Source organism: Nerophis ophidion, linkage group LG11 (assembly GCF_033978795.1).
Source record: "Nerophis ophidion isolate RoL-2023_Sa linkage group LG11, RoL_Noph_v1.0, whole genome shotgun sequence".
NCBI lineage: Eukaryota > Metazoa > Chordata > Actinopteri > Syngnathiformes > Syngnathidae > Nerophis > Nerophis ophidion.
Genome location: NC_084621.1, coordinates 58746325 through 58772965, shown reverse-complemented (window position 1 = coordinate 58772965; position 26641 = coordinate 58746325). Strand labels below are relative to the sequence as shown.

At 36.4% G+C, this 26641-nt stretch overlaps 1 protein-coding gene across 1 annotated transcript; it reads left to right on the top strand.

Moving 5' to 3' along the window:
* Nucleotides 1–1266: 1266 nt before the first annotated feature.
* LOC133562307 (DEP domain-containing protein 1B-like) lies at nucleotides 1267–23031 on the top strand. The gene is made up of 11 exons (XM_061916354.1): nucleotides 1267–1447; nucleotides 4678–4943; nucleotides 5280–5424; nucleotides 7598–7725; nucleotides 7796–7926; nucleotides 8020–8067; nucleotides 10048–10188; nucleotides 10293–10459; nucleotides 13914–14090; nucleotides 16736–16918; nucleotides 16994–23031. Exons 1-11 carry the CDS (start codon nucleotides 1400–1402, stop codon nucleotides 17156–17158), a joined length of 1599 nt encoding a protein of 532 aa, XP_061772338.1. The 5' UTR covers nucleotides 1267–1399; the 3' UTR covers nucleotides 17159–23031.
* Nucleotides 23032–26641: the final 3610 nt, after the last annotated feature.

Below are 26641 nucleotides of genomic sequence, written 5' to 3'. Positions count from 1 at the left end.
ATCTCAGCTACAATCGGGCGGAAGGCGGCTACACCCTGGACAAGTCGCCACCTCATCTCAGGGCCAACACAGATAGACAGCACCAATTTAATATATATCAATTAATTTCAATGGGAAATGTTGATTTGAGATACAAGTGTTTTGAGTTAAGAGCTCCGTTTCAGAACCAATGGAGTAAGTTGAGGTACTACTGTACTAAGAGTTGAAGCAAATATTTTTGTACAACTTGGTGAGCTACCGGTTAGCGTCTAAACCCTTTCAAATGCTCCTAGCGGTTTTTCAATGCATGCTAAATTAAGTATCCCTGCTTTAGAACAGTGGTTCTCAAATGAAGGTATGCGATGGGGTACGTGAATTTTTATTTTTTTTAAATATTCTAAAAATAGCAACAATTCAAAAATCCTTTATAAATATATTTATTGAATAACACTTCAACAAAATATGAATGTAAGTTCATAAACTGTGAAGAGAAATGCAACAATGCAATACTCAGTGTTGACAGCTAGATTTTTGTGGACATGTTCCATAAATATTGATGTTAAATATTCATTTTTTTGTGAAGAAATGTTTAGAATGAAGTTCATGAATCCAGATGGATCTCTATTAAAATACCCAAAGTGGGCACTTTAAGTTGATGATTATTATTATTTATTTATAATTGAATCACATGTTTATTTTTCAACAAGTTTTTAGTTATTTTTATATCTTTTTTTCCAAATAGTTCAGGAAAGACCACAACAAATGAGCAATATTTTGCACTGTTATACAATTTAATAAATCAGAAATTATGACATAGTGCTGTATTTTACTTCTTTATCTCTTTTTGTCAACCAAAAATGCTTTGCTCTGATTAGGGGGTACTTGAATTAAAAAAATGTTCACAGGGGGTACATCACTGAAAAAAAGGTTGATAACCACTGCTTTAGAATCAGCAAAACACATGTAATGCCTATTTTTTAGCTTGTTTAGATGATGTCATAAATAGTTAGACCGGCAGATGGCAGTAAAACACTGTGTTTCGAAATCGCTTGCTACTTTCTACTCAATTTATAAATTACACCGATTCCTCATTTGGGACATTCTACAACAAAAGTAATTACAAAAGTATAGTAACTCACTTCACAAGGAATGTATTTTATGTTATGTTCCCAACTGTGTGCATACTTCTGTTAGTAGTGTTACCACGGCAACACCGTTGGGGGCGGGGGTTTAATCGTGATCACGTGGTCAACTTCCCGCCCAATCACATCCTTCGACTGACGTGACGTAGAAGATTCAAAGTTTACCAGCAACGTTTCTACACGGAGTTTGAGTCGTAATGTTAGTACACAAATAACTTACATAAATAAGTTTTTGTGAATGTTTTTGAAAGAATAAAGTTTTTTTTTTCCGCTTGGGGATGGAGGGGAGAGTTATCGGAGCAGGGCCGTACAGAGCGACCAAGCTGGTGAGTAAAATGTTGTTGCGTTAAAAAATGGCACCAAAGTTATTTCAGATAGCCTCCGCTCACATAACAATGTTGGTTATTATGATTTACTCAGGTAGTTTGTTTTTCATCTAGTTATTAAAGCTCGGACTTAAGGCAAATGTTGTCTGTATAAGTTTCTAATGTGCGAGTAAGTAATGGAGCTCTCTATGCATATACAACGAAGAGCCTAGAATGTTCAATTCAAACTATCCATCCATCCATTTCCTACCGCTTATTCCCTTTCGGGGTCGCGGGGGGCCCTGGACAAGTCGCCACCTCATCACAATTCAAACTATTATCATCATTAACCTTTGTTGTACTACGCCTAATCCACTTTGACTGTAACCACTTCATCTATCATTTTGTAAAAAAAAAAAAAATAGTTACGTCTTTTAATAAAGACGTTGCATGATTTGTCACAACATGCAATGCTATACTTCTGCTTTTATTTGTGTAGAAGATCAACTCTGATGAATTTCCCTTTAAGAAATTATTTGATTTGGTAAATTTCCACATTTTTATTAAAATATGCATTTAACAATCCATCCATCCATTTTCTACCGCTTATTCACTTTGGGGTCGCGGGGGGCGCTGGTGCCTATCTCAGCTACAATCGGGCGGAAGGCATATAAACCCTGGACAAGTCGCCCCCTCATTGCACGGCCAACACAGATAGACAGACAACATTCACACTCACATTCACACACTAGGGCCAATTTAATGTTGCTGCAATCAACCTATCCCCAGGTGCATGTCTTTGGAAGTGGGAGGAAGCCGGAGTACCCTTAGGGAACCCACGCATTCACGGGGAGAACATGCAAACTCCACACAGAAAGATCCCGGGCCCTGGATTGAACCCTAACTACTCAGGACCTTTGTATTGTGAGGCAGACGCACTAACCCCTCTTCCACCGTGAAGACCGCATTTAACAATATGTCACATTAATCATGCAATGAACACAGGATCATTTATTCTTTTGTTTTTTACATTATGCACCCCGAAAGGGACAATCGGTAGAAAATGAATGGCTGGATGTCGTTATAAATGGGTTGTACTTGTATAGCGCTTTTCTACCTTCAAGGTACTCAAAGCGCTTTGACACTACTTCCACATTTACCCATTCACACACACATTCACACACTGATGGAGGGAGCTGCCATGCAAGGCGCCAACCAGTACCCATCAGGAGCAAGGGGACGTGACGAGGTTGGTACTAGGTGGGATTTGAACCAGGGCCCCTCGGGTTGCGCACGGCCACTCTCCCACTGCGCCACGCCGTCCCATTTATTTTTCCCCATTCAGCATCCAGATAAAGAAAGGTTACAGTACCATTCATATCGCATGGTTTAAAGCTGTTTGTAAGTCATAAGTTAAGAGGAAATGTTCTTTAAATTCAAATTCAATATTATACAGCAGGGGTCACCAACGCGGTGCCCGTTGACACCATGTAGCCCGTAAGGACAGATGACTAGCCCGCTGGCCTGTTCTAAAAATAGCTCAAATAGTAGAACTTACCAGTGAGCTGCCTCTATTTTTAAAATGTTATTTATTTACTAGCAAGTTGGTCTCGCTTTGCTCGACATTTTTAATTCTAAGAGAGACAAAACTCAAATACAATTTGAAAATCCAAGAAAATATTTTAAAGACTTGGTCTTCACTTGTTCAAATAAATTCATTTATTTCAGAAAGACAATTTTAGAGACAAAATACAACCTTAAAAATGATTTTAGGATTTTTAAACACATATACCGGTACCTTTTTACCTTTTAAATTCCTTCCTCTTCTTTCCTGTCAATTTAAAGCAATGTTCAAGTAAAAAAAGATGTTTATTGTAAAGAATAATACATACATTTTAATTTAATTCTTCATTTTAGCTTCTGTTTTTTAGAAAAAGAATATTTTTGAAATATTTATTCAAACTTATTATGATTAAAATTCAAAAAAATTATTCTGGCAAATCTAGAAACTCTTTAGAATCAAATTTAAATCTTATTTCAAAGTCTTTTTAATTTCTTTTAAAATGTTTGTTCCGGAAAATCTAGAAGAAATAATGATTTGTCTTTGTTAGAAATATAGCTTGGTCCAATTTGTTATATATTCTAACAAAGTGCAGGTTGGATTTTAACCTATTTAAAACATGTCATCAAAATTCTAAAATTAATCTTTACCAGGAAAAATTGCCAATGATGTTCAATAAATTATTTTTTAAATAATAAAAAAAAAGATTAGAATTAGCTAGTTTTTCTCTTCTTTTTTTCGGTTGAATTTTGAATTTTAAAGAGTCAAAATTGAAGATAAACTATGTTTCAAAATTAAATTTTAGTTTTTTGTCCTGATTTCTAAATTGGCCCTAGTGTGTGAATGTGAGTGTGAATGTTGTCTGTCTATCTGTGTTGGCCCTGCGATGAGGTGGCGACTTGTCCAGGGTGTACCCCGCCTTCCGCCCGACTGTAGCTGAGATAGGCGCCAGCGCCCCCCGCCACCCCGAAAGGGAATAAGCGGTAGAAAATGGATGGATGGATGGATGGATGTCCTGATTTCTCCTCTATTAAACTGTTCAATTAAGTGTTTTTTCATCATTTATTCTCTACAAAACACCTACCGTAAAAGGAAAAAAAAATGTACGACGGAATGACAGACAGAAATACCCATTTATATATATATATATATATATATATATATATATATATATATATATATATATACATATATATATATATAGCAAATTGGCTATTTCTGGCAATTTATTTAAGTGTGTATCAAACTGGTAGCCCTTCGCATTAATCAGTACCCAAGAAGTAGCTCTTGGTTTCAAAAAGGTTGGTGACCCCTGTCATACAGCAATGCAACTAAGTGTTTGTAACAAAACTAGAGATGAATGACTTTAAAACTACAAACAGTATTTGTAAGTGTCACTTTAGTAGTTTTAGTAATTGTTGTCCAGCATTATGTTAAGACAAAAGCTTGGCACTGAAATAAGTGAATACCATGTTATATAAGATTAAAAAAAACAGGAAGTAAACCGATCATTGTTGAGCAGTTTTGCAGAGAAAAGAAGAATGGGTAGGATAGATAAGATAAGCTACAATTTTTCAGGTATGTTTGAGTGTCATGTTGTATTTTTTAGAACATATCCAAAATACATATCCTCAATAAAAACTTTTAATCAAAGTTATTGCTAATCCATGTCCTTCTTCCTGTTTTTTAGTGGAATGAAACCATTCAGCTCTTCCGGGGAGGCATGCCGTTAAAACGACACTGGGCACACTTCCGCTATTATGATTGCACATTCACTGGGTCCGAGGCCGTGGATTTTCTCCACCAGCTTCTGCGGCATAACTGCAATTTTGGGCCAGAGGTGACTCGCTACCAGACCTTACAACTGCTCAGGAAGTTTCTTAAGGCTCACGTTGTTGAAGACATCAAGGGACGTCATGGAACCGAGGATTTTGAAGACAATAGTCATTTGTACAGGTAAATGTAACTTTGGTCATTATATATACTGACTGATAAAAATATAACAAGTTGCATGACAGAAACAATCTGATAAAACCCTGTTTATTCATGGACATTTTTTTTAGACCATAAATGTATTGAAATCAACAGTGAATGCTGTTTTGTAGCCAAGTAGTGCACTCCATTCATGCCTCAGTTGTTTCTAGACACACTTAATAAAAAAAAAAACAATTTTATACAAAGAGCATTTACACAGTGCACAGTTGTTTTCATGCTCACTCTTACTTAATACACACAACCTATAATACTTGGTTACTTTTGCAACATTTGATTGACTTGGCACGTTTGTATTAGATTCCCCACGCTATCCCCCCTTAAGTCTTTTCCATCAAGATCTCTGTCAAGGGACAGTACTGACCTGCCGAGACTCATTCGCTGGGATGACTACGAAGAGTTCTCACAGCAGGAGAACATGGCGCCTGTGAAGTCTGCTGGCATGGTGAGACTAACGGTTGCACTTCTCTTGGCCTTCACAGTGTGCTTGAAATTTGCTGGAATAAAAAGTTGGAGACATACAAAAACACAATACTCTGACCAGTGACCACCATAGAATATAATGCAGTTGGGTTTTCTCGACACCAGAATCTCAGTAGTCAATACCGATACCTATGAATTTCTGTGATTCTCCATACTCATTGGATATCATGAAAACTGAATCTTTGTACTTTTAAATTCACTGTTTCTATTGAAAACTGTTAAGTATTTAAGATCACTGTGATTCAACAACTTTTTTGCATATAATTGCATTACCACCTGCCAGGTAGTTTTTATACCTTAAAAAAAGAACAGCATTGCCTATAGCCTCCTAAAATATTAAATCAAACAATAATGTGATTGGAAATATGGTCATGAATATCAACAATATTAAACTATTATACATTCTATTACTATTATACTATTAATACTATTATACTGTTCTGTCTCCCTGTAATGTTTGTTTGATCTTGAATGGGATTGTGCTGAAAATTTTAATTTTTCTGAAGGAACTCTCCTGACGGAATAAATAAAGTACTATCTAATCTAAATCTATCTAATTCTAAAAAAAACAGCGGCATGCAGCCTTCAAGTATATCAGCATTAGGATACGGATGTAGAAGGATGAAATCATGTGGTTATTCTGATCTGTTCTTCTGATATAGGTGCAACTGAATTGATTCATTTATTTATTTAGGTGCGCTTGCTATTAGGAGTTAACAGCGAGGAATCTATGGCGCCACCAATTCATGTCTAGCCGTTTCTTGAATGAGTCTGTACTGGTTGCATTCACCACTATTTCCCATCAGCCACAAGACGTTGACTAAAAAATAATTTTGATATACAGCCTGGCTCAGAGTACCTCTATATTGCTCACAATAAGAACTTTCCTTCAGGCATTCCTAATAGTTCATTTAGTATTTTTACACTGTTATCTTGTCTCCTTCAGTAATGTAATGAGTATATAAAACAAACAATAAGTATATAAAACAAAAAATATTGATTTTAATTTCATTTTAATATAGTGTGTTATAAGACAGTAGTCTAAATAAAAGGCAAAAACATATATTTAGAAAAAAAATCTTTGTTTTTAAAATTTTTAGTCTGAATATTTCAGCCTTTTCTCATTAATTTGCCTTTTCACTGTATTTTTGTTTGTTAATTTTATTTCTAGAATGTGTCAATGTCCCATAAAAAAGAGCTGCGTTCAATAAATGGCCCACAGGCCATACTTTGTCTTCCTGGTGAAATAAGTAAACCAGCGGTGTTCAAAGTTTTACCAAATGATGGAAGAGTGTCTTTAAAATGTGTTTTTTTAGCACACAAATTCTAAAGTTTGAGTTGCACACTTCTGAATGTTTTCTGCATGCTCTGGTAATGCACACTCCCTGGGCTTGTGGCGGATTTCCGCTCTCACTCGTGCGGGAAATACTTTTGTGATCACTTATATTTGATTTAAGAAATAATGCATGACACAAGATATACCTCATTTTAGTTTTATATGCACCTCTACTTGCTAAATATAACAGCAGAGTCTCTAAAATGCATCGCAGATAATTTATTATACTGTATGTCCTATTCTCTGGCAAACCAGGTGTGTTGTGAAGCACTTACGCCTCACCTCCAGTTATCCTACACTGCCACACTCCATTATAATTTGTTTACAAATGCAGGCAAACTGGACGTGCTAAATCCGCATCAGTGACAGGCCTCCTTGAATAAGTAAATACAATGGAAAACATTGACTAATTTTTTTAAGACAGTAGGCGGTTTTCAGCGCTGAATCAGTGCTAACACGCCAAGAATTAACGCAGCTTGCCGAGGAAACATTTTCGTTCAGTATCCGGCACTGGTGATACTTAAAAAAGCAGGTTTTGCTGTATTTTTTGGGTGTTGGTATTAATACTTTTGACAATGTTATAATGCAGTAATGTTTTCAAGCTTACTTGTTTTGAAAGTATTATATTACCATTCAACTTGTTTCTCATGTTTTAACCACAAAGTTTACATAATTAGCTGGCGATACCAAAATAGTTTGTTGTTTAAGTTATTATTACCGGTACTGTATAAATGACTGGATTTATAAATATGATCTGCACTGAATATATATGACATGCTCTCTCGCTCTCCTTTAACAGGCTTCGGATTTTTGGAACAAAAGGCATAGTGTAGCCATCGGAGATGTGCATGAATGCAAGCTCATTCGTAAAAAAGACATCACTCCCAAACAAGTCGACAACATATGGAAATCAATGACAGCTGCACAGTATGTAATCCGTCCAATATTTTTCCCAACACCCTATATTTGTTTTTTTTCAAATGTATTTTACTTGCAGTTTGCAGCGAGTGTTGGGCCTGACAACATTGGATGGCGTGTTAAATCCAGCACATGTGAAAGGCGAATACATTGTGCATAATGTATTTAAGGTCAATAAGTCGGGCATTGTTGTGTTGGAGAACAAAAGCGGTAATGGTGTAATACTTTTTAGAATAGTTGGGTTTTTTTGTTAAATGACTTGACTGTTATTTTTTATCCTTCACCTTCCTGTTGTGTTTACAGACGACATGCCCTACTGGGTGATATCAGCAATGAAATGTTTGGCTAACTGTAAGTGTGCTTTTTTTCAATGCACTGTTTTTGTGTTCAACATCACCATTTTTTGTCACTGTATTTTGTGTGTATTATAAATGGTTTAAGTTTATTTCAAACATGCATACAGTTACAACATGATACACCACAATTTCTGGTTTCTCTTTTTAACATGTTCAAAAAGGAGTAAGAAGAAGCAGAGCTAATTTAATCCTACCCCTTTTCCATTTAATACCAATTGCGAACAATTTTTGTACACTTCCTGTTATCAATTTGTTCACAATTTACTCCATAAATAATACAAGTCTATAAAAAATAATAATAAATAATGAAGTGAGTTGTATTTCGTATAGTGAAATGAATAAGGTTATTAATAGTTCAAACTGTTTATCATGATTTTTCTTCTGTGTACTTTGTGGACAATTTGAGTTTGAACAGTTTCTTTAACTGGATTATATTAGTTCATTATTTTATTTATTTACTTAAGCCATTCTATAATTTAATTCCACATACTGATATACTAAAGGTTTTAAATGTTGTCCGTGCATACAAATATTTTAAGTTACATTTTTCTATGAGTTTATATTTCTCTCCTATGGTTGAGAAGAATTGTTGTACGTTCTTAGGTAGCAGGTTATAGTTTGCTTTGTATATACAGTAAGTTTAGCTGTTTGCAAATTCGCTATACAGATGAAGTTACATGTTTTTGATTTAATAAATACATTTCAATTTCAAGTCTTTATTTAAAATAGGAACCGCACATATTAGTAAAATATATGTAATATGTAAACATGACAAAAGTTAGGATCACCACTACAGACTCAGTAACATTTAGGTAATTTAAAGGAGATATCAAATAACAGGTAATTGCTTCAAAAATAACAAAACAGTTAAATAATGAGGAATGTATATGTATTGGGCTTCACGGTGGAGCAGGGGTTAGTGCGTCTGCCTCACAATACGAAGTTCCTGCAGTCCTGGGTTCAAATCCAGGCTTGGGATCTTTCTGTGTGGAGTTTGCATGTTCTCCCCGTGAATGCGGTGGTTCCCTCCGGGTACTCCGGCTTCCTCCCACTTCCAAAGACATGCACCTGGGGATAGGTTGATTGGCAAAACTAAATTGGCCCTAGTGTGTGAATGTTGTCTATCTATCTGTGTTGGCCCTGCAATGAGGTGGCGACTTGTCCAGGGTGTACCCTGCCTTCCGCCCGATAGTAGCTGAGATAGGCGCCAGCGACCCCGGAAGGGAATAAGCGGTAGAAAATGGATGGATGTATATGTATTTCATTGCACATTGCCTGAAATTAAGTGCCAAGGGTTTGAATATTCTCTATATCCTTCCAACATGATGTATTATTGTAACTGATCTTTTTTGTGACACAGTTAGTGACTTAAGTGTACATTTGTAGTTATTTACCAATATTTCTACACAATAACTCATATATGGTAACACTAGTGAGCAGTAAGGAATATGGAGTGATTTTTTTTTTTTCAATTCATATTTTTCTTTATTCATTATTGATGTATTTCTTGCACCTTATGTTGTATTATTATAAATATGTTTGTATAAGATTTCCAGTTCATTTTATCATCATTTATTACACCTAAGAAATTATTTCATCTACTATTTCAATGTCTACTCCGTCTATTTGTATTTGTGTTCGACTTTGCCTTCTGCTGTTACCAAATAGCATTATTTTAGTTGTACTGAGTTTCAAGGAGAGTCTGTCTTTGTCAAACCATCCCTGTTCTGTTATTGTTTGTATTAGCTTCTGTGTAGAATATAGAACATTCACTATATTGACAAAATAATATTTTAATATAATATTTTGGACGATTTCCAGATTTGCGAGAACAATTTGGGCTCTGTTGCAGCAGGACTTTGCCTTTATTGTGCAAAGCAAGGTCCATAAATTAGAGGCACTTTTTGACTGTATTTATTTGTCATTGATACATTTATCTCTTGGGCACTAAAATTGGAATTGTCTCCTTTGGCAGGGCCTAACCAAAATGAAGCCAATCAACCAGTGTACATGGGTTTTGAGAGAGATGTCCTGAAAACAGTAGCTGATTACTTTCAGAGACTCAAAGAACCCTTGCTAACTTTCCGTCTGTATGAAGTCTTTGTCAACATACTCAGTGAGTGTCCCCTGTCCTGAGTTTTTGTATTTATTACGTACACAACTAAAAATGTACATTATATCCTTGTTCTTGATTCTTGTTTTTATTTTCTATCTTGACAGGTTTGCTACACGAACAAGACTTAGCCACAGAGGCTCTTCAAGTCAGCACCCTCTTATTGCCGCCGCCCAATCGAAGGCGTCTCCAACTATTGCTGAGACTCATGGCGCGGGTCTCCCAGAACACTCAATTGCCTCCATTCAATGACGCGATTGCCACCCACACACTGGTATGCATTCCTTTGCCAACAGTAATTCCTTAGTATATATGTAACATGTTCTTTTTCTTTTTGATGTCCCAAGAAAAAAAAAACATTTTATAAGAACGTATAGTTAGTTGACCGTAGGTTTCTGTATTGTTTTTTGGGAACACGTATAAGCAACAAGGAGTTTTCAGCTGCACTAAAATATTGAAAAATATTTAGAACAGTTATTCTAAAACTTTTTTTACCATGTACCACCTCAGATAACACGGGACTCTCCAAGTACCACCATAGAGACTCAAGTTTAAAATACAGTAGCATACTAGTTCTAAGTATTCATTAAAAACAAAGAAGAAGTTTTATTTAACAAGCATGCTTAATATTTTTGACCACTATAACAGTACACAGTTTCAACAGTAATGCTGTGTTCGAATATAGGAAAATAAAACACTACTTTTTTCAAGTTATACTTTGGCGTACCACTGGTGGTGCACAAACCACAGTTTGAGAATAATTTATTTAGAGTATTTACAATGTGGTTATGGTTGTATAAGCAAGGGACAAACTCGATTTAAATGGATTGTACAAAATAAAAATAAAAAAGGGGAACATACAGAGACAAATTGTAATCTATTCCAAAGGGTCACGACCTGGAAAAAAATAATTTAAAAATAGAAGAATTGACTCATGAGCTATGAGCACATCCGATGGACAAGAGATTTGAATCAAGTAAATACTTATCTGTATTTCGTCAACAGAGTCAGTTTTAATACCGGTGAATAATTAAATGATGCAAAGTTTACTAAAGTGGAACTGCATTTTTTTATAATTTTTTTTTGCCAATCGTTCAGAATAATTTTGAAAGACAAGACGACGGATGTATTTTTCACAAGTGGGACGGTTTTCTCAGTTTAAACAGTTTTATTTATAATGGAAAACTTACAAACGTTGCTTGGCGTGATGAATGATGAATCCATACGAGGGCCAATCTTTTTTTTTTCTGGAGCGATCATGACAATCATCTTGGCAGTTAGTGATGCCACACGTTCGCAACATATTTGGAACTTGTTTAAAAAAAAAAAAACCTTTAGGACAGTGTCTGGCATTGAACTCTAAGTAAAAATGTTATTCCGATGCTGTAAGATTATTGATGGTTTGTGTTTCCACGTCACACTTTTAAGCCCTACAGTCCTTAAGATCTAAATTTATATGAAAATATTATTTTCTTTAAAAGCTAATTTATGTATAAAGTGTTCAAATTAGAATATTCAGAGCATATAGGAGTCATAGTGTAATAGTCATAGAGGTGTTCTGTTTATTTCTATTTTAGTTGTGACTATTTGTTATTTTGTAGGATTAGGTCTGGCCACCCAATCCTACAAAAAACTAATCCAATTTCCCCATAAAAAAAAATTAGCAAATCCAGTTAAAATGTTTAAGACACTTCAAATTGTTAACACAAAACACATTTTATAGACAATAATTGTAGTTTTAAATACAGAAAACAATGATAATTACGTACATTGCAAATTAACTTGATTAATGAACGTTTAAAGGGTAACTGCACTTTTTGGGGGGAATTTTGCCTATAGGTCTTAATCCTCATGAGAAACAAAAAGACAAAAGGTTTTGTTTTTCGTTTTTTGTTCTTGATGGCTAGCAATGCACCTAATGGGAGCAATCAATTCTATCTCTAAATCACTTTAAAAAACATTCAAAAACCGTCAACAAAACTACATTTATGTTACGTAACTTGTATAATAACCAAGCTGTAGCAACATTGTTTTTGTAGAAGCACAGAGGAAGTCTTTTTTTTTTTTTTTTTTTTACTTCGTAACACATTGGCATACTTTTGGTATTAGTTGTAAAAGTTAGCTACGGAAAAAGACAAACAACACGAAACGCGTTATATTTTGTAATGCACAACACTGATAGGACACCAATCTGTACTGAACGAAAAACATGAACAATCATATTACAGTATCTGTAAAGTATTGGCCCATATTTCATGTTTTGTTTGTACATAGCAAGCCAGACAGCATATATACTGTATTTGTTATAACAAGCATGGTCTGCTGCGCCTATCATGATCAATATTAAAGTGACTCACTCAATGGACAGTTTTGCATTTAGTCCAGATGGCTGGGAAAGTTTTTTCCAGTTTATTTGGGTAAGCACTCACTTTTCGTCCAACGAACATGGCTCCAAGTTCCACATTCGCTTTGATAAGCAGTAGTTCAACCTATGTACCGTATTTTTCGGACTATAAGTCGCAGTTTTTTTTCATAGTTTGGCCAGGGGTGCGACTTATGTGTTAAATTATTAACACATTATCGAAAAATATCAAATAATATTATTTAGCTCATTCACGTAAGAGACTAGACATATAAGATTTCATGGGATTTATCGATTAGGAGTGACAGATTGTTTGGTAAAAGTATAGCATGTTCTTTTTGTTATAGTTATTTGAATGACTCTTACCATAATATGTTACGTCAACATACCAGGCACGTTCTCAGTTGGTTATTTATGCGTCATATAACGTACACCTATTCAGCTTGTTGTTCTCTATTCTTTATTTATTCTAAATTGCCTTTCAAATGTCTATTTTTGGTGTTGGGTTTTATTAGATAAATTTCCCCCCAAAATGCGACTTATACTCCAGTGCGACTTATATATGTTTTTCCCTTCTTTATTATGCATTTTCGGCAGGTGCGAGTTATACGCCGAAAAATACGGTATATTCAGCTTCAAAAATACAATGTTGTGAATCTTAATATGTTAAAAAATGATCATGATTAGAACACACGTTTGTTTCTAGAAACAGAAACACATTTGTCGCCAAAAGTTGGACGTGCGCTCCAATGGAAAACAAATCAATGCGCGGAAGAAGTCAGTCATTGCTTGAATAATCAAAATATGGTAAATATAGTACATACTGCATATTGTTATGAACGTGTCTGTTCTACATGATGTATTTACTTGCAGTGTGTCTATAAAACGTTAATGGAGGGTTTTGACGTTTGTTTGAAAGACTTTGAAGGCTACAACAGTGACTCCCATTAGCCACATCTTTCAAGCGTTTATTCTCCTAAAAAAATATACATGTCTTCTTGTCTCTAATAATGATTGTGAACGATAGGCAAAATCCCCCCAAAAGGGGCAGTTCCCTTTTTTGGCCCTATGGAGGCTTTTTTTGAAGGCTAACTTATTTTTTAAAAAGGGGGAAGGAGGTATGCTGGAGCAAGAGGAGAAAAAATAGTTGTTTTTTATTTTTTAAAGTGTCTAACAAAAAAAAAAAAAAACATATCGATGAAATGTGTATATCGCCAAGGCCTAGTCTGGTATGAGTTATATGATGTGAAGTTTTGATTCCCATTATATACATTGCATTATGCCAAGTGTTTCGAAGTCCTGCACCCTAATGCTACATAGTAGATGATGTTTTTACATAATATTTCCTGTTCTGCTCCATGCACAGATGGTGCAAATGTTCTCTCACTGTGTACTGGGCTCTGTGGATGAGATGGACTTGGATGAGCTGCTTGCCTCCAAATTGGTGACTTTCATGATGGAACACCACAGTACAATCTTTCAAGTGCCCGTCAAGCTGCGTTGCCAAGTTGAGGAGCACCTTTCCCACCTCAGAAGAGTTCAGGTCTATGTCACTGTCATAATATGTGTATGCATATTTGAGTCTTTACTGTAGTATATAGGGAAAAATAAATTAGTGAATTTAAAAGAACAAGAACAATATAGAAGTGAGCTGCATGGTTTTGTTAGCTCTTAGTGTTAGCATTACAACGGCTGTTTTATGTTTTTCTTTTCTTGCAGTTGCTATAAACTTAATGAAAAAAGGTGACTATTCTTGAAATTGTTGTCCTGTTCACTACTCCTTGTAATCATGTCACTGTTAATTATAGTAGTAACTCACCCCTTTTATTTAAATTACACATATTTCAAAAGAAGCATGTAACCTATTTTCCATCACAACATGGGGCACACACATTTATAATGAATCATCGTTAGTGATTGGCATGATCCAATCTCCACAACAAGATTAGTAATGGGATTACACATCTTCTTGCATGTTCTGGACTTGAATGATATGATTTCATGCTAATCATAAATAGGGGGTTAGACTTTCATGCTGAGACAAGTTTTCTTTGTCCTGCTTGCATCTTTTTACTTCAGTGAGTCAAACATGGTAATAGAGCTTATTAGTATTTGAACTGCCATTACCTTGATGTTTTTCCCGTTAAAGGCCTACTGGAATGAGATTTTCTTATTTAAACGGGATAGCAGGTCCATTCTATGTGTCATACTTGATCATTTCGCGATATTGCCATATTTTTGCCGAAAGGATTTAGTAGAGAACATCGACGATAAAGTTAGCAAATTTTGGTCGCTAATAAAAAAGCTTTGCATGTACCGGAAGTAGAAACCGATGTGCGCGTGACGTCACCGGTGTGAGGGCTCCTCACATCCTCACGTTTATAATCATAGCCACCAGCAGCGCGAGCGATTCTGACCGAGAAAGCGACAATTTCCCCATGAATTTGAGCAAGGATGAAAGATTCGTGGATGAGGATAGTGAGAGTGAAGGACTAGAAAAAGAAGAAAAAAAGATGAGGGCAGTGGGAGCGATTCCGATATTATTAGACACATTTACTAAGATAATTCTGGAAAATCCCTTATCTAATTATTGTGTTACTAGTGTTTTAGTGAGATTATAAAGTCATACCTGAAAGTCGGAGGGGTATGGTGACCGCCAGTGTCTCTGATGGAAGCTATGGAGGAGCCAAGAAAGTCGCAGCTGCCTCTTTGACAGCTGCAGGAGGATGCAAGCTCCGCTCATGTCTCCGGTAAGAGCCGACTTATTACCACAATTTTCTCACCGAATCCTGCCGGTTGACGTGTGGTAGAGAAACATGTTCGCTCGACCTCTCTGTTCCATATTAAAGCTTCACAACAAACAAAGAAACACCGGCTGTGTTTGTGTTGCTACAGCCGGCCAAAATACACCGCTTTCCACCAAATGCATTCTTCTTTGTAGTCTCCATTTTTAATTAAACAAATTGCAAAAGATTCAGCAATGCAGATGTCCAGAATACTGTGTAATTACGCGATTAAACGGACTACTTTTAGCTGTGAGTGGTGCTGGAATAAAATGTCCGCTACAACCAAAAACGTCCCAAACACGCGTCAACATAAACGCGACGTTTTCAACAGGACACTTCGCGGGAAATTTAAAATTGCAGTTTAACAAACTAAACCGGCCGTATTGGCATGTGTTGCAATGTTAAGATTTCATCATTGATATATAAACTATCAGACTGCGTGGTCGGTAGTAGTGGGTTTCAGTAGGCCTTTAATTTAAGTGTCTATCCATGTTTAATACCACATACTCTTCAGGGGAGTCAAAGGCCAGCTGACTTTGGGGAGAAAACCGACTCACAGGTCTCATTTTAAGATACATAATAATTTAAGGGTCTATGGCAGTGGTTCTCAAATGACGGTACGCGTACCCCTGGGGGTATTTGAAGGTATGCCAAGGGGTTCGTAAATTTTTTTTTAAATATTCTAAAAATAGCAACAATTCAAAAATCCTTTAGAAATATATTTGTTGAATAATACTTCAACAAAATATGAATGTAAGTTCATAAACTGTGAAAAAATACAACAATGCAATATTTTGTGTTGACAGCTAGATTTTTTTGTGGACATATTCCATAAATATTGATGTTAAAGATTTATTTTTTTGTGAAGAAATGTTTAGAATGAAGTTCATGAATCCAAATGGATCTCTATTACAATCCCCAAAGAGGGCTCTTTAAGTTGATGATTACTTCTATGTGTAGAAATCTTTATTTATAATTGAATCACTTCTTTATTTTTCAACAAGTTTTTAGTTATTTTTATATCTTTTTTTCCAAATAGTTCAAGAAAGACCACGACAAATGAACAAAGTTTTGCACTGTTATACAATTTAATAAATCAGGAACTGATGACATAGTGCTGTATTTTACTTCTTTATCTCTGTTTTTCAACCAAAAATGCTTTGCTCTAATTAGGGGGTACTTGAATTAAAAAAATGTTCACAGGGGGTACATCACTGAAAAAAGGTTGAGAACCACTGGTCTATGGAAAAGTCTCTCGCTCGTGTTGTTACATACATGTATGTAGACTTCAGACTTCACTTCCTGTGTACTGTGACATTGGAGTAGACTGAACAAATTGAAACACAGCATCTGGAGCTTCAACTTATAGATTTCAATAATTGTTTCTGTTTTTCCCCACCAGATAAAATATGCAGGTTCCGATACAGACTTCAGCACACCTCCAGTTTTTTGTAAACTCATCAGCCGAGTGAAGTCAGAAGAGCAGAAGGTGATTGGCACCCAAACTCCGCTGCAGGAGCTGCTCGAAGGCCTGATTGCTGACAAAGAACTTCCTGCCAAGGACAAGAGGAAAAGGCTTAAACAGGTATGCTGTTATACTTATGACCAAAGAAGCTACTGCAAAAATGATGCTAATGCAATACGCCTCTTTTCATTTCAGTTCCAAAAGTCTTACCCAGAAATCTACCGCAATCGATTCCCCTCTGAGGAAAGTAAAGCTGCTGTCATTCCTGAGAAAACCACTGGCCTCAAAACTCATCTCATGTTTTTTAATCTCAAGAAACCCTTTTCTCCTTTCCAGAGAAGCTGGAGTTTTAGGGCATAGACACCCCCCTAACTCATATTCTCGCAGGTTTTCTGATTTGCTCAGTGTGTTTTCACTGCGTTCAATCAAGTTGCAGAATCAAATTTGGAAATACGGTATATGCTTTTAGAAGGTGACAACCTGTATGGAATGTTTCCATAGATTTGAGCATAGTTTGTTTTCATTTAGCACTGTGTGTTTACAAAATGGTTTGTTTCACACATTTGGGGGAAAGAAGAAGGCAACAAAAACATTTTGTTAGGCACTTTCTTATGGAGATTTATATCTGATATACAGATTGGACCTCAATATACTTGAAAAAAAATACAGTATTAACTAGGGGTGCATGAAAATTACCGGCCTGACACAAGGAATTATGACGTCACACAGATAAAGCCGATTAAAAAAATATGGCAAGATTACCCATACTGTGCTTCAGTAGGTGGTTTAGGGTGAGTAAACCATGTGCTCCTACACCGTAGTAGATCCTAACTTCCCTTAAGCTCACTAAACCTCAGTTCAAACAAACATCGGTTGTGTTTGACTTTTTACACGTCCAAAGGAAGACATCAAATGTCCTGTAAACACTCTGCGAGGAAGAAAAATAAACCCACTGACTTTAAGGCATCAAACCTGAATTGCGTCCTTTAAACGCAGCCAGAACCATGCCTTAAAACGGAACTTCACTTTTTGGGGGAATTTTGCCTGTTGTTCACAATCATTATTAGAGACAAGAACACATTAAATTTTTTATTTTTAAGGACTCTAACGATGATAAAAACACTAGCAAAATGTGGCTAATGCGAGTCACCCTATGCAGCCTTCAAAACCCTCTAAAACAGATTCAAAACCCACTGTCAACCTGTTATGTACACGCTTCAAGTATATATATATATATATTTATTAAGGGTGTAACGGTACACAAAAATTTCGGCTCGGTACGTTCCTCGGTTTAGAGGTCATGGTTCGGTTCATTTTCGGTACAGTAAGAAAACAACAAAATGTAAATTTTTTGGTTATTTATTTACCAAATTTGTAAACAATGGGTTTATCCTTTTAACATTGGGAACACTATAATAATCCTGCCCATGTTAATCCACATTAAACTGCCTCAAGTTGTTGCTTTGATTAAATAAAATGACAAAACCTTTCTTCTACATATAAAAAGTGCAAAATTAAACAGTTTCAAGTCAATTCATCATGCTTAATTTATTACAGCATTTGGGAAGCCTGTAGTAGACTTTTATTATGTAAATGTTATATTTTTGTCAACATGTGATAGCAGGGACCTTGCCATTCAAAACTAGGCTGCTACATTACTAATGATTAATGTAACTATAGCTGAAAAAATAGTACAATAGCAATAGGAGAGACTATTCATCCCTGAACACCATGGACTTCATGTTAGTTCATATGAAATAACAGACAGACAGGGCTTTGCTGCCCCTAACACACACACACACACACACCAAAATGAGCTAACGTTATGCTAAAAGCTAATTAGCCTTCACCTCAAGTCAGAACTGCGAGTAAGCTGAGCTGCAGTTTAAGTTTCTAGAAGGTCAACAGGCTCATAGTGATGCTAGTAGTAGTTGTGACTGGGAAGTGTTTTTTATAATTTGGGGAGAGTACGATGTCCGCTGCTAAGTATCTGCTCGACGCTGAAGCATTGACAACATGCGTTCTGAATACGCACTGCTGATTGGCTTTGTATTTAACCAATCAGATGGTTGTGTGGGCGGGACAATGCGGGTGCTCAGACAGAGGCAGAAAGCAGAGCAGCTTGTCAAGGCTTACAAACTCGTTCGATACACCTCCGAACCGGACCGAAACGGTTCAATACAAATACACGTACCGTTACACCCCTAATATATATATATAATGTAGTAACAGACATATTCATAACAATATGTAATTTGTACAGTATTTACCGTATTTTGGTCATTTTAAGCATTTCGGGAACTTCTTTCCTCAGCGCGTTAATTTTATTTCCATAAAAGTGCATTTTCGACTAACGGCAACAAACAGTGTGCTGTAATCATAGCAGACTTGGTAATAGACGAGGAAGATGACTATTTTTGACGATTAACAACCTATTCTTTTTTAACCTGACTATACGGACGATGAACTACTGGTTATAAAAGCAAGCATGAAGAAAAAGGTGAAACTCTGAAGCAGTTGGAAGCCAAAAGATTGAGGTCAGCGTGACTTGACCATGTAAATGTGGAACTTTGAGCCCAGCTATACCGACAGAAATGGCGTACTTACCCAAAATCAACAGGAAAAACGTCCCCGGCCAGCTGGACCAAATGGACAACTGTCCATCGAGTAAGTCACTATATTATGATCATGATGCATGCAACACGTCATGCATGTTATTACAACTACAGTACATACGATGTCAGGCTGGCTGCATACAAACAAAACATGAAGTATGGGCTAATACTTTACAGATACTCTAGTATGATTGTCTCATAAGAATTGAGAATTATGAATATTGAGAACGATAGGCAAAATTCCCGCTCAAAAAGTACAGTTCCCCTTTAAACTCCCATGAAGACGCCAGCCGCAAAAAAGCAATTAGGCGTTCACCCAGAGCCACTTTGTCTAAGAAGTGCAAATAGCCCACCAGAGTCAACCCTAAGGTCAAAGAGATCCGCAATTTCTTCATGAAAATAAGATGAGAACGGTACTACTCTGCTACTCAGGGAGACGCAGAGCCACTCTCCTCCATTTGTGTTCCACAGCCACGCATGTCAAACTATCAATCAAAGACACCAAGACAGGACAAAAATGAACCTTCCCCCAACAGCAATACGCCGCTGGAAGCAACCCCATAGATAAATGAATACATAAATCAATGATTAAAGTCAAAGTACCAATGATTGTCACACACACACACACTAGGTGTGGCAAAATTATTCTCTGCATTTGGCCCATCACCCTTGATCACCCCCTGGGAAGCGAGGGGAGCAGTGGGCAGCAGCGGTGCCGCGCCAGGGAATCATTTATGGTTATTTAACCCCCAATTCCAACCCTTAATGCTGAGTGCCAAGCAGGGAGGTAATGGCTCCCATTTTTATAGTCTTTGGTATAACTCAGCCGGGATTTGAACTCACGACCTACCGATCTCAGGGCGGACACTCTAACCACTGAGTAGGTCCAGTAGGTACAATTAACAGTTGTGTTTTCAGAAATACGGAAAACCCCAAACCCACCATTGTGAAAGAAATAGCACCGTGTCGGCCAGCAGACCACCTGGAGGCACGGTTTGTACTTACGAGCTGCTGCTATTTTTCCGAAATATGTTTGCTAGCAAAATACATTGTGATCGTCACACTCCTGCACACCGGTGGATGGAAATTAGAACGTAAGAATCCCTACTGATGTATGGATGTGATCTTAGCTCTTTCTCAGGTGTGATGCCATATTTGGTTAGAACAAATCTGTAGGTACAGTTTGTCATATCCACCTTTTAAGACGTCTTTTACCTCCAGGAATGCACAAAATACAGTTAAATAGACATTTAAGACATAAGTTATTAGAATCGGTCTTGCTAGCAGGATGTTATCTGTATTGGCTTAAAAATTTGTGCATCCTTAGTATGAAAGAATGAACAGCAAAGATACTGTTTAGCAATTTATTTGGTCCAATTTAATCAGAATCAAAAAGTTAACTGAAACTACTAACAGAGTACTGAACACTGCTAACAAGAAATTAGAATTTCAACGATAAACTTGAATAAGTTTATTTGCAGTACTAGCACTAAAATAATCACTGCTGTTTCTTAGAATGAATTCAATTCTGTGACTACTTGATAAGATGTAATTGTTATATAAGGATGTTGAATTTTACTATTTGCATTTCAAAAATCTTCAGATATTTCTGGGTCCAAACATTGTGTCATGGTAAATAAAATAAACATAGTTTTATATTTTGGTACATAACTACTTACAATTTTTATTAACTGGTAAACCGTTTAATGAACTTGACGCTTACATTTTATTTTTAGGTTTATAGTAATCCTGATGCTGTATGCAACTTCCTTTTGTCGTTAAATCATATATTGTTATAATCAGTGTTTGGTTTGAGAGTGTATGTTACTACTGGTAAATCCAACTAATATAATTACAATCAAACTTTATTACAAATAAATGTGATGAGTAGCTGTACAATTATTAACTCACATAAAACAGGCAAAGCTCAATGTCAGCAATTTTTACTTGCTTTTTTCCTAAAGCCGTCTTTACACGTCTTATTTTATGTGCACTAAATAATACTTGTATCTGTTACATTTTATTTTGAATAGATATTCTTAAATAATGGGTACATGTTTGTATGTGTGTAAAACTGAAAAGGGTATTTCACCACTGCTGTATTCTTAGTCAGGTTCTCTTCAAGATTGTCTAAAATCTGTTTTATTGTTTTATAAATGCAAATTGTGTCTAATACACTAAAATCATTGTAACGATACTGGAACAACTGTTACACTTGAACTTAAAGGCCTACTGAAATTAGATGTTCTTATTTAAACGGGGATAGCAGGTCCATTCTATGTGTCATACTTGATCATTTTGCGATATTGCCATATTTTTGCTGAAAGGATTTAGTAGAGAACATCGACAATAAAGTTTGCAACTTTAAGTCGCTAATAAAAAAGCCTTGCCTGTACCGGAAGTAGCAGACGATGTGCGTGTGACATCACGGGTTTTGGAGCTTCTCACATCCTCACATTGTTTACAATCATGGCCACCAGCAGCGAGAGCGATTCGGACCAAGAAAGCAACGATTTGAGCGAGGATGAAATTTTTGTGGATGAGGATAGTGAGAGTGAAAGACTCGAAGAAAAAAAAACACAGGGCAGTGGGAGCGATTCACATGTTATTAGACACATTTACTAGGATAATTCTGGAAAATCCTTTATCTGCTTATTGTGTTACTATTGTTTTGGTGGGATTATATAGTCGTACCTGAAAGTCGGAAGGGTGTGGCCACAAGTGTGGGGACCGCCAGTGTCTCTGAGGGAAGCCACTTTTCTCGACGAGGCGAAGGCAGTCGGTCGGGCCGGGCTGAGCTTTTTTTTTCCCTCCTGCACGGTGGAAGCATCCCACGTTCGGGGGCGGCCGGTAGAAGGAGGCAAGAGAGTCCGCAGCTGCCTCTTTGACAGGTGCACAAGGAACAACACAAGCTCCGCTCATGATTACGGTAAGAGCCGACTTATTACCACAATTTTCTCACCGAAACCTGCCGGTTGACATGTGGTCGGGAACCAAGTTCGCTTGACCGCTTTGTTCCATAGTAAAGCTTTACCTTCGGGAATGTAAACAAGGAAACACCGGCTGTGTTTGTGTTGCTAAAGGCAGCTGCAATACACCGCTTCCCACGTACATCTTTCTTCTTTGACGTCTCCATTATTAATTGAACAAATTGCAAAAGATTCAGCAACACACATGTCCAGAATACTGTGTAATTATGCGATTAAAGCAGACGACTTATAGCTGGGATCGGGCTGGAACAAAATGTCCGCTACAATCCGTGACGTCACGCGTACGCGTCATCATACCGCGACGTTTTCAACAGGATTCTTTGCGTGAAATTTAAAATTGCAATTTAGTAAACTAAAAAGGCCGTATTGGCATGTGTTGCAATCTCAATATTTCATCATTGATATATAAACTATCAGACTGCGTGGTCGGTAGTAGTGGGTTTCAGTAGGCCTTTAATGACTGCTAGAGAGTGAGGCATTAGATTTACTGTACATTTTAAATTGAATGTTTTGTTTGTCTTGTAATATACAGTGTGAGGACATTATTCCTCACTAAAGAATCAATGGTCTAATTTCATTTGAATTATTTTCATAATAAATAGCTCTGCAACAGCCGAGCAAATACATACTCCATGTCTTTGTGTACATCATTTAAATTGTTTAACTCGATGTAATCACATTACATCAACAATATTTTCATTTTTTCCACTCTATTTAATGGTTCTAGTAAATCATTAAGAGTTTACAATTGAGTATGTAAACTTCTGACTGGAACTGATATTACATGGCCCACAGAGGCATGACCTCCACTTGACCCTCGAAGATAATTTGTGGCATCCGTCATCAACATGTTGACCACATACAAGTCCCGTACAATCACACAGCAAGACCTCCATGTTTGAGGCGCAACGCTGCTTTGCTTAAAAACTAGTGCCGCTACTGAAAAAATTAAATGCATTGCATTTGAACAATGTATGCAAATTTATGGTCATAATGCTTTGCATCAAGGGTTTCAAATTCAATTTACCTGTGGGCCACTGGATGTAGGAGCTGGGTGATGCTGGGCAGCCCAAAGTATTCACTTCAGAGTCTAGTTTAACCATGTGTCTAAATTTGTTAACTACTTCCACCAGCAGCTATAGTCATTAGAAATGAAAAAAATATCTATAATAATAAATTGTATAATGTGATACTGTTAAGTTCCCCGGAAGGTGATTAGAGACAATTCTACATGCTTTCAGGATGTTGCTCTATTGATTGATTGAAACTTTTATTAGTAGATTGCACAGTTGAGTACATATTCCGTACAATTAACCACTAAATGGTAACACCCGAATAAGTTTTTCAACTTGTTTAAAGGGGAACATTATCACCAGACCTATGTAAGCGTCAATATATACCTTGATGTTGCAGAAAAAAAGACCATATATTTTTTTAACCGATTTCCGAACTCAAAATGGGTGAATTTTGGCGAATTAAACGCCTTTCTGTTTATGGCTCTTTTGGCGATGACGTCAGAACGTGACGTCACCGAGGTAATACCGCCGCCATTTTCATTTTCAACACATTGCAAACACCGGGTCTCCGCTCTGTTATTTTCCGTTTTTTCGACTATTTTTGGGAACCTCGGAGACATCATGCCTCGTCGGTGTGTTGTCGGAGGGTGTAACAACACTAACAGGGAGGGATTCAAGTTGCACCGAAGATGCCAAAGTGGCAAGAAATCTGCCGCCAGACCCCCATTGAATGTGCCGGAGTGTCTGCACATTTTACCGGCGATGACGGACATGGCACAGAGATGTATGGATAACCTGCAGATGCATTTGCAACGATAAAGTCAACGAAATCACAAAGGTGAGTTTTGTTGATGTTGTTGACTTATGTGCTAATCAGACACATTTGGTTGCGGCGTGACTGCCAGCTAATCGATGCTAACATGCTATTTACCGGCGGTGCTAAAGCGGACATGGCACAGAGATGTTTGAGTTTGAGTTTATTTCAAACATGCAAGCATACGACAAGATACATCACAATTTCCAGTTTCTCTTTTCAACATGTTGGAAAAGGAGTAGGAAGAAGCAGATCTTATTTAATCCTACCCCTTTTGTTTTACATAACACTTGCTAAAACTTTTGTTCACTTACTGTTCTCAATGTATTCACAATGTTTAATCCTTAAGTAATAAGTAATCACGATACAAATAAATAATTGGTGAAGCAAGTTTTATTCCATACGATGAGATAAGTAAGATTATTTTGAGAATGAATGGGTGAGTAAAATTTGAATGTTTATCATAGTTCTTCTTTTTTGTACTTTGTAAACACTTCCAGTTTGAAGAGTTTCTTGAAGTGGATCATATTAGTACATTGTTTGATTGCTTTGCTTAATCCATTCCATAATTTAATTCCACATACTGATATACTGAAGGTCTTAAGTGTTGTACGTGCATACAAATGTTTTAAATGACATTTTTCTCTAAGATTATATTTCTCTTCTTTTGTTGAGAAGGATTGTTGTATATTTTTGGGAAGCAGGTTATAGTTTGCTTTTTGTATAATCTTAGCTGTTTGCAATTCCACTATGTTGTGGAATTTCAGTATCTTTGATTCAATAAATAAAGGGTTTGTATGTTCTCTATATCCAACATTATGTGTTATTCTAACTGATCTTTTTTGTAACACTGTTAGTGAATGAAGTGCCATCCATCCATTTTCTACCGCTTATTCCCTTTCCGGGTCGCGGGGGGCGCTGGCGCCTATCTCAGCTACAATCGGATCTCAACTACAATCGGGCGGAAGGCGGGGTGATATGGTAACACTAGTGAGCAGTAGAGAATATGAAGTGATTCTTGGTCTAGAACATATTTGGCTTTATTCATTATTGACGTATTTCTTGCTACTTTATGTTGTATATTTTTTACATGAGATTTCCAGTTCAATTTATCATCAATCATACCTAGAAATTTGGTTTCATTTACTCTTTCAATTTCTATTCCGTCTATTTGTATTTGTGTTTGACTTTCTTTTCTACTGTTACCAAATAGCATTATTTTAGTTTTACTGAAATTCAATGATAGTCTGTTTTTGTCAAACCATTTTTTTAATTTGTTCATTTCTTCTGTTATTATTTGTATTATCCACTGTGTGTTCTCTCCTGAACAAAACGTTGCTGTATCATCCGCAAATAATACTAACTGTAAATCTCTTGTAACTTTACAAATGTAATTTATATAGAGATTGAATAATTTAGGTCCTAGTATTGATCCCTGAGGTACACCACAGGAAATATTTAGCATTGTGGAAGTGTGTTCACCTAGCTTCACGTATGTTTCCTGTTCGTTAGATAACTTCTTATCCAATTTAAGACTAACCTCTGATGCCATATCGTTCTAGTTTTTTAATTAAAATATTGTGATTAATTGTGTCAAATGCTTTAGTTAGATCCTTAAACACTGCTGCCGCACATTTTTTTACTATCTATTGCATTGGTCATTTCTTCTGTGATTTCAATTAAAGCCATTGAAGTTGAAACATTAGCTCTGTATCCATATTGGTTCTCTTCGAGTATTCTATTTTTATTTATGAACTCTCTAATCTGTTATTGAACAGTTTTTCGATGATTTTAGAAAATTGTGGAGTAAGGAAACAGGTCTATAATTTGTAAATAGATATTTATCTCCAGTCTTATTAAATTGGTGCAACTTTAGCTATTTTCATTTTGTTTGGAAATGTACCTGTTTGAAATGATAGGTTACTAATATACATTAATGGTCCTGAGATCTCATCAATCACCTTTTTTATCGTATCCATATCAATTCCGTTACAATCAGTTGAAGTCTTTGATTTAAATTTTTTCACAATTCCTCCTGTGTCACATTACTGAGGAACATGGAGTTGGGATTTCGCTCTATGGTATCATAATAGTCCTCAATTGAAACTGGGTCTGGAATCTTTCTTCCAATTTTGGGCCAATGTTTACAAACTGGTTATTAAAGCTTTCAACTACTTCTTTATGTTGTCATTATGTTTATTTCTGTCTAAGAAGTAATGGGGATAATCCTCTTAGTCAATCAATCAATCAATCATGTTTATTTATATAGCCCCAAATCACAAATGTCTCAAAGGACTGCACAAATCATTACGACTACAACACCTCGGAAGAACCCACAAAAGGCAAGGAAACTCACACCCAGGGGGCAGGGAGAATTCACATTCAGTGGGACGCCAGTGACAATGCTG

Coding starts and splice junctions, on each gene's coding strand:
- LOC133562307 (XM_061916354.1), top strand. CDS start 1,400: ATGGAGGGGAGAGTTATCGGAGCAGGGCCGTACAGAGCGACCAAGCTG. Junction 5,425..7,597: donor CTGTGAAGTCTGCTGGCATG/GTGAGACTAACG, acceptor CTCCTTTAACAG/GCTTCGGATTTTTGGAACAA. Junction 16,919..16,993: donor AGAGGAAAAGGCTTAAACAG/GTATGCTGTTAT, acceptor TTTTCATTTCAG/TTCCAAAAGTCTTACCCAGA.